The sequence below is a fragment of the Oryx dammah genome, unplaced genomic scaffold, assembly GCF_014754425.2.
Source record: "Oryx dammah isolate SB20612 unplaced genomic scaffold, SCBI_Odam_1.1 HiC_scaffold_25, whole genome shotgun sequence".
In the NCBI taxonomy this organism is placed as follows: Eukaryota; Metazoa; Chordata; class Mammalia; order Artiodactyla; family Bovidae; genus Oryx; species Oryx dammah.
In genome coordinates this window covers 98,414,253-98,423,380 of record NW_024070209.1, presented here as the reverse complement: position 1 = coordinate 98,423,380, position 9,128 = coordinate 98,414,253, and the positions used below count along the sequence as shown (strand labels likewise).

The 9,128-nt window shown below is 54.4% G+C and overlaps 1 protein-coding gene across 1 annotated transcript in view; it reads left to right on the top strand.

Annotated features, from left to right (window-relative positions):
* Positions 1–8,452: 8,452 nt before the first annotated feature.
* The window catches only part of IER5L (immediate early response 5 like), a 2,902-nt gene continuing 2,226 nt past the window's right edge, over positions 8,453–9,128 (top strand). The window contains 2 exon segments of the mRNA XM_040225726.1: positions 8,453–9,071; positions 9,074–9,110. Of these exon segments, the coding sequence (XP_040081660.1) occupies positions 8,664–9,071; positions 9,074–9,110 (445 nt within the window). The 5' untranslated portion in view covers positions 8,453–8,663.

Genomic DNA, 9,128 nt, shown 5'->3' with positions numbered 1-9,128 from the left:
TCAGTGGTAAAGAATCCACCTGCCAATGCAGGAGACATGGGTTTGATACCTGATCCGAGAGGATCCCACATGCCACAGAGCAACTAAACCTGTGTACCACAACTATTGGGCCTGTGCTCTAGAGCCCAGGAGCCACAGCTACTGAGCCCAGGCACCCTAGAGCCTGTGGGTACTAAGTAGGAGTCTAACTTTTTGAGACCGCATGGACTATAGCCCGCCAGGCTCTTCTGCCCATGGGATTCTCCAGGCCAGAATACTGGAGTGGGTTGCCATGCCCTCCTCCAAGGGATCTTCCCAACCCAGGGATCGAACCCACGTCTCTTACGTTTCCTGCCAGGCAGGTTCTTTACCACTAGCACCACCTGGGAAGCCCCCCTAGAGCCCATGCTCTGCAACAAAAGAAAGCCTCCTTTACATCACTCTGCAATGAGGAGCCCCTGCACCGTGACTAGAGAAGAGTCCACGCAGCAACGAAGACCCAGCACAGCCAATAAGTCAATACATAATACAAAATTATCTTTTAAAAAAGAAATGAATGGAACTAATGATGTTCTCACTGCCAAGGAGGAAAACCAGGCACTGAGGACAGATCCTGCCACAAGGAGACTGCACGAAGGGCAGATGAGGCACTAGTCTCGCTATCCGGAGAGGATCAGTAATGGGGTGAACCACCCTCCCAGCCCTGAGCGCTACAAACCGGTGAAATCAGGCTGCAAAGATGAACCAGCCCTGCACCAGAGGCTCATGAGTTCCCAAGGACAGTCACCAGCCTCAGCTCTCAGAGTCCTGGAGGCCACCTTCTTCCAGCCACCTGCATATCCAGGTGTCAAGGTTAAAAGAGCCAGCTCCGGAGGCACACCAGTCTAGATTGCAGTCAATTCACCTCTCTGAGCCTCAGCCTCCTCCTCTGTAAAGTGGACAGGATAACAGAAGGATCTTAGTCATAGATTTTATCATGAAGATTCAACGAGATGATTCATGTCAAGAGCTTGGCGGCTAGTCCCAGTAAGCATTCAATAAACAGGATAAGAGGAGGACACTGGGAGCCACTACCAAGGACATAAGGCAGAGACCCACTTTGCTACATCCTGGGGTCAGTTCTGCAGAAAGGTTCTGACCCTCCAGCGCTAACCACTCAGGTTCACTCTCCAACCTGTGTGTCTCTCCCCACTTCCTCCTTCTCGGCCAGATTATTCCCAGCCCCTTTGAGCTCACAGGCTGGGGTCCTTCCCCCATTTCCACCCCTCTTGAAGCCAGAGTTGCCTTGAGCTTGTGTGTGTGTGTGTGTGTGTGTGTGTGTGTGTGTGATGGGGCAGGCGGTGTGGAGCCATGCGCTCTGGCCTCCCTCCCCACCACTCATTAGTGGAAGGACCCACACAGATACTTCTTGTTTCTGTACCTCGGTCTCCTCATCTGTATGACAAAGGGAAGGGGCCCAGGGGCTGGGTGGGTTCGCTAAGGACACGGATGCCAAGGGCCCTCCCAGGCGCACTTTCACCAGCTCAAAGTCTAGAATTGACATCCTATTTAGCCCCATGTTTTTAAAAATTTCTAAATAGAAAGGAGCTCAGGAGATGAATTGAGGACAGATCATCAGTACTTGCTGGGCTGTCTCCTTCACACTCTCTTTCTTCATACACGCACGTTTGAGAAATGATTTTTTTGTTGTTGTTTGAGAAATGCTCTCAAAACAAAATCCAAAACTCTGCTCTGTTCCATGTAAGCAGCATTAAAAATTCACCAGTTGTGGGGAGCAGGAGGGACAGAAGTACAGCCTGAGCTCAGAACAGATTGCTGGAGAGTTTGGGCCTCTGAAGGAGGGACTTGGGCCTGGGGAAGACAAGGGATGGAGGGAAGGGGCTCGTGGAGGGGTGGGGGCTTGGGAGCTTGGGACCCTCTGCCCAGGGAGCCTTCGAGGCTGGTCAATTCCCCGCCACAAAGCCCTGTTTACTTCGTTACCACCCTCTTTGCAATCTTGTTTATTTATCTGCTTTCCTTTTGCTTGTTTCCCATCTGGTCTAGAATGTAAGTAAGGTCCTCGAGAGTGGGGTTGCTGTGGTTCTAGGAGTTGATGCAGAGCCTGGCGCACAGTGGGAACTTAACATTTGTGAAAGAACAAAAATATGAAGTGAATAAAGGAGTAAACGGATGAATGGACGGAAGAGCCAAGACGACGCACAGTCGGTCATGACGGATGAGACAGTCTTTCTCTGGCTTGGATCAGGGCCTGGTACCCACAAATCGGCAGCAGCCTGGAGGTGTGTGGCCTCCGAGTTTCAGTTCTCTGGGCCTCAGTTTCCTCAACTGTGAAATGGAGATTACTCTGCTACCCACCTCATTAGACTGTTTTGAGGATTAATGGGGGAAAAATCCATGTTAAACAGAGTTCTGCGCCTGGCACAATGGTCTAGTTTTAATCTCTGAGTGGGGATGTGGAGGAGGCAGGTGGCACACACATCAGCTCCCACCAGTCAAATGAAAACAAACAAACAAAAATTCTAAGATTCAGTTCCTAAGATCCAAGGAGCTTCTTACTCCTTAGAAACCCCCAGCTGAGGCCAGGGAGGGGACAAAGGTCTGCACTAAGTGAGTTATAAAAACAACTCTGAGCCAGGAACCACTGAGGGGCCCCCCACCCACCAGTACACACACACACACACACACACACAGGACCGTTCGGGATTAACTCTACCCTGCCCAGCATGTTCTATTTCTGGCAAGATATTGAGAAAGAAGAAAAGAGAGAGGGGAGCAGTTCCTATTTCCTTTCATTACCAGTCTCCTCAACTCTTCAAACACTTTCCTGTCATTTGATGCTCACAGTACCTCCTGGAGGAAGGTGACAAATGAGGAAACTGAGGCCCGAAAAGGCTGATGTGTATTTCCTGAGGGTTACAGGCCAATCTGGGGCTAGAACCCGTTTCTCCCAACCTCCAGGCCCCTTCTGTCTGCTTAACCAACCCAGATGTCCAAAGCACGGAGCAGACACTCCATCCTCATCCCAGGGGCAGCTACCCAGCAGGTTTGCCATAAAGGCTCCCAGCTGAGCCCTTGGCAGACATCACTAATCAACTGGGGCACCCGCCAAATCCCTTCCAACCCAGGGTTCCAGGCAGACACTACCAATCAATCAGAGTTGGCTAAGGAGATTAAAAGGATCCTCTCAGCCCTGCTCTGGGCAGACAGAGCTGTCTGGTGTTCCTGTAGCATGGCGCCTGCTCATTGGCTGGTATCTGTTGCCGTTCAGTCACTAAGTCGTGTCCGACTCTTTGCAGCCCCATAGACTGCAGCAGACCAGGCTTCCCTGTCCTTCACTATCTCAGTCCGTGGTTATTGAATGAGTGAACGAACAAACGGGCACCCAACCTGTGCCAGGTGCTCGGGCAGAGACCCCCGGGTGAGAGATCACACCCACTCTGCATGCACATTCCATTGGTAAGGACAGAATTCGTTCAAAAGCCAACGAATCCGAAACTCACAGCGGGGGTCTCCACTCCTCCCCTGCTGCTTGTGGTGCCCCCAACTTCCCCAGAGCCCTGGGATCAGAGTCACTTTTCTTCCCTTGCTGGAGGATCCCAGTCAAGTCAATCAAGCTCTCTGAGCCTCACATATTTCATCCATCAAATGCAGACGATAACCAAACCTGCCTCAAAGGTTGCTGTGGGGCTTCAAGGAGACCAGCACGGAAGGCAGCGGCTGGCAGAGAACAAGAGCTCCAAAAAACCAAGTTGCTGTCAACCTTCCACATTACATTTAAGACCTTGAAGCCAGGAGCCATGATGTCTTCCTGGGCACTGAGCCTGTTGCCCTGGACCATGCTGGGCAAACACAGACGGGTCATTAACCTGTATGTGGGACAGTGACAGGATGCTGGGTCTTCAGGGCAGGAGGGGTGTTCCCCAGCTCTGGGACCCCAGCCAAGCTCCCCAGTGCCCATTAGCCACAGAACAACTTTCGTGGGGTGTAGCACCAGGCTCTGCATCCAAGTACCATGGACTCTGAGCCTCAGAGAGGACTCAACAGTGACCCCTGCATTCAGCCGTGCCCCACACTTTCTCTGCCACTACCCATGGTGTCAATCTCAGTCCCCATGGAGTCACCCCCACTCCAAGCCTTGGAGACAGAGAGCTGGGGAAGCCAGAGGCTTGACTGGGAGATGGGACGTCTGGGTTCCAGTTCCATCTCTGGAGGACACACTCAGCGCATCCTTCCTCCTCTCTGGACCTCAGTTTGTGTGAGTGTGTGCTCACTCACTCAGTCACGTCTGACTCTTTGCTACCTTGCCAGGTTCCTCTGTCCATGGGATTTTTCAGGTCAGAATACTGCAGTGAGTTGCCATTTCCTCCTCCAGGGGATCTTCCCAATCCAAGGATCGAACCCGCATCTCCCGCATTGGCAGGAGAATTGGCAGGCAAATTCTGCATTGGCAGGCAAATTTTTTACCACTGAGCCACCTGGGAAGCCCTCGGACCTCACTTTACCTATCTGAAATTACGGATGGGGGCAGCCCGATGCCTAGGACCCTTCCAATTCTAACAGTGTCTTCTGCATACTTGCACTTACCGATTGATTGATTTCACAAATGTTTATTGAGTGCCTACTGCATAACAGACCCTGTGCTGAGCCTCAAGCTGTTCTCTCCGCTAAAAGACCCCTCCCCATCCTTGGCCTCCCAGTCTCGGCTTCCTGCAGGAAGCCTTCTCCGGGCCAGCTTTGGGGACCCTCCCCTGCCCTCCTCCAGCCCCTTCCTTCCTATCACAGACTTATCATTCTGCGTCATCCAGTCTGTTTATCTCCTCTGCTTCCCTCTGAGTTGTGGCCTCCTGAGGCCAGGATCACAACTTGTTCCCCCTCATCCATTTGCAGGGATTCCAGAGTAAGGTTCTAGAAACATCTCTCTGGCCAATGAAGAAAGGAATGAATACCTCAATTCCAAATCCTCCTTCTCCCAACACAGACCTTCAATTAACCTTGTTGCCTCTGCATCCTCTTCCCCAAATCGGTCCCTGAGAGCCCACCAGGCGAGTCCCAAAGCTGACTAGGAACTTCTGGCATGTCTTCCCTCCTGAGCCCAGTGAAAGGTGTCCCCAGGCCAAAGTGGCATTTCAAGGTGTTCGCGGCTCCAATGACACCCCCTGGGGTTTGACAGGAGCCCAAGTCCAGATAGGTTTTGTGACCTTCTCTACACTGTCCCAGCACTCTCTTGGTAAATATTTAGGCATGAATTAACTTCCTCCAGAGAGCAGTGACTCGGGGCCAGATGTAATCTTCCAGCTTTAGGGGGAAAGGTGAGTGCCCCAACCTTTCTCAGGTGCCCAGACCCTTCATCCCAAGAAGACTTGTCTCACTTGGACCCGCCCTCCTGCACAGATGTGCACACGGATATTCATACACACATGTATACATACACATACTCGATGCCCTGGACGGTCCGCAGTCCCCTGCTCTGAGCCATTGACCATCGGAAGAGAAGCCTTGCGTGAGACCCACCCATTCAGTAAATATCTGTGAATTCCTACTGTGTACCCTCCCGTCTTCACTGCTCCCAGGGGCACCAAATAGCTCAGCTGTTGCATTACCTCCTTCAGCAAGTGTGTCCTTACAACAGCTGCAGCAACTCCCCCACTCCAGGCCACCCCAAAAAAGATCAAGGGTTTTTGTTAAGCTAGACAACTGCTTAGCCCTCTCCACTAGCCCACCTCTCCATTCCCAAGAAGGAGGTGAGACCAAGGTGAACATGGGCCCCAGACAGGAGGACCCAAAGAATGGGGCCATGCAGACGGGACTGACCACTCTTCAGCTGGCCCCAGGGAGCTGAAGAGCCTTAGCAGAGCTCAGACCCACCTTGAGGCAGAGGCTGAAGGGGGTGCTGGCTCCCCTGCCCTCAACCGTGGCTAGGGAATCCATTTCCCTCCCTACCCTGGTATCCCATCTGGGCCCCCAGAGTTAGGAGGTGCTGCTCTGAGAACGGCTGTCAATGATGAGCTGAGCTGTGAGAGGGATTTTCTTCTTTGTGGATCCCACAGGCCCTGGTTTCAGAGTAGTTGGCAGGAAAGTGGTGGGATGTTGATCAATCAAAGTTACATTCGTCATGAGCTGAGCCCTGAGAACTGGACTCAGATTCACCCATGGCAGAAGCAAGTGGCTGATTTCAAAGGACCTAAAGCAAGTTCTGCTGCTGGAAACAGACCTGGGTTCAAATCTTGCCTTCACCCCTTCTTGACTGCGTGCCCTTGAGCAAGACGCAAACACTCAAAATCTTAGCTTGCTCAATAAATTCTGGGCAAAGACAGAATGAAGGTCCAAAATAGGCATTAATAACACATTCTTAGACTCTCGCAACATGCCAGACACTGTCCATCCCAGACTTGACTGTAGAAACAGAACCTCCCACTTCTCTCCACATGGTAATGACATCTCAAAGGTGGACTTCAAAAATAAATGAATGAGGGATCTCCCTGGCAGTCCAGAGGTTAGGACTCTGAGCTTTCAATGCAGGGGGTGCAGGTTCGATCCCTGGCAAGGGACTGAGATCCCACATGCCTTGCAGTGTGGCCAAAACAAAATAGATAAAAGAATGAAGTCTTTGTGTGTCTTTAAGACAGGCCCTAGGGAGGTAAGGAGCAGTATATTTTTATTATTACAAATACTAGCACATGAACAAGTTGTATTCTGTGTGTTCCTGTCAGCAGATCACCAATATAATGGAAGCAAGATGCCTTTTCTCACAGTTCCCCTAAAGTGTTAATCCTGGCTTCTCTGGGTGGGGGCAGAAGAGGTTCTTCTGATCACAGGGGCTCAGACCAGTTTGAGATTGGGCACAAACGGCATGGAAAGGCCAGAGCACCGGACTTGGAGCTGCGGAACCTCACGCAAGTCCCTTCCACTGTCAGTGCCCCAAGTTTCATCTGAAAAATAGGGTATGTTCTCCCTAAATCTGTTTTTAACTTTGCTGCCTGGCACTGAGTAGATGCTGAAAAATTGTTGGAGGAAACAAACTTGGAGAATTCTTAAATCTGAGGGGACACGGAGAGAGTACTGGATGGGCTGGCTGGGTCCCTTTACTCCTGCCAAGGGATGAAGCAGGTGCTGAGGACAACAGCCCCAACGAAAGAAGAGACTCGGAAGAAACCCCAAGGAGAGGGTTAAACAGCAGGAAGGTTGCCTCTGAGCCCTCCTCCCAGCCAGCACCCACCCAACACACACAAGGCCCACTAGCCTTCATACGCTCTGTGAACCCTGTTTCTCCTTCAAGGGCCCACTCAAGGACCCCCTCCTCAGGCAAACGTCTTGGCCACTTCAAAGAGACCCTCCCACCCAGGTGCCTTGGACCTCCCCACACACACTCTAAGCAGCAGTCACCCCCTTTCAGGCTAACCAGTCCAGATCGAGCCCCCTGGAGAAAATCCCCACCGTCTCAGCTCCCAGCTGGAAGGAGGTGGCTCCATGAACGATTCAGGACAAGAAGGAAAACAGTGTCAACAAGAGTTAAGTTGGTGAGTTCCTCGACTGGGTGATTTCCCGAGTGTCACCCTTCTCCTCTAAGACTGAGGTCCCTATCTGCAGGCAGTCTCGGGAGGGAGTCAGGCCTTTCTGGCAGGGCTTCCCCCATGCTAGGTACATCATAATAGGCCCTATTGTCATTATTATTAGTTAGGAAAGAAAGGAGAGGTTACAGGGCCGGTGATTAGGACACTGGATGTCTGCTCTCAGACCGCCTTTAGACCTCAGGTGTTTGCCAGGGGCACGCCTCCAAGCCTTCTCCATCTGGGGAGATCAAAATTCACCATGTTTGGGGTTCTTCCGTCAGACCAACGGAGAGGACGGCCCTTCTACGAGTGTTCTCTGAGGCCCCTCGACCAAAAAGTCAAGGAGTCAGATCCCACAATCTCAGCGACTGAGGGGACCTCGAAATCTCTTTCCCCTGAGGAGTCCCCACAGGTCCCACGAAGCTCTTGCAAAAGCCTTGGGTCCAGTGGGTCACCTGGGGGGAGGCGACAGATCAGGAAGGAGGTGCCGCGTGGCCAGGAGTGGGAGTTGCGCGCACCTGCCGCAGGTGAGGCCCAGCCATGCGGAAGGGGGAGGAGCCGTCGCAGCAGCACGCAGGTGAACCGACCCTGGGCTCCCAGGAACTAGGCCGAGGGCTGCCACGGGCTCCAACGTGACGGCTGCGAGGCGGCCACCTCGCAGATAGCGGCCCCCGTGACTCCAAGTCCCGCGCGGCGCGGCGGCCCCAGGAGAACATTCGAGGCAGCGGCAGCCTTGGAGGCCCCGGGTCCGTTCGGTATTTGAATAGCACAAAGGAACCGCCTTGGTCTGATTGGCCAGCTTAGAGGCCCCGGGGCGGGCAGCGTCTGTCACTCGGGAGGTTTGGAGCACTCTCATTGGCTTATCAGGTGTGGGGCGGGGCCCGGACGCCCCGCTAAATAGCTGGGGCCCGGGCCGGCTGAGGCTCATTGCTTTGGCGCCGTCTGGGGAGCACGATCCCGCGGGTGGCGCGCAGCGCATGGTGGCGGCTCCTCTCGGAGCGCAGCCGACCCGCTGACCCGGGGTCCGTTTCCCCTGCCCAGCGCGTCCCGGAGGCCGGCTGGAAGCCGAAACAGCAGCAGCCTTAGCAGCAGCAACGGCCGCGGCTGCTCCGCCGCCGCCGTCTTCAAGGGAGCATGGAGTGCGCCCTGGACGCCCAGAGCCTGATCAGCATCTCCCTGCGCAAGATCCACAGCTCCCGGACCCAGCGCGGCGGCATCAAGCTGCACAAGAACCTCCTGGTGTCCTACGTGCTCCGCAACGCGCGCCAGCTCTACCTGAGCGAGCGCTACGCCGAGCTCTACCGGCGCCAGCAGCAGCAGCAGCAACAGCAGCAGCAGCCGCCCCACCACCAGCACCAGCACCTCGCGTACGCGGCGCCGGGCATGCCGGCTAGCGCGGCCGACTTCGGCCCTCTCCAACTTGGCGGCGGCGGGGACGCGGAGGCGCGCGAACCGGTCGCCCGTCACCAGCTGCACCAGCTCCACCAGCTCCACCAGCTGCACCTCCAGCAGCAGCTGCACCAGCACCCGGCGCCCAGGGGCGCGCGGCGGCGGCGGCGGCGGCCGGGGCGCCCGCGGGCGGCGCGGGGGCGCTCCCCC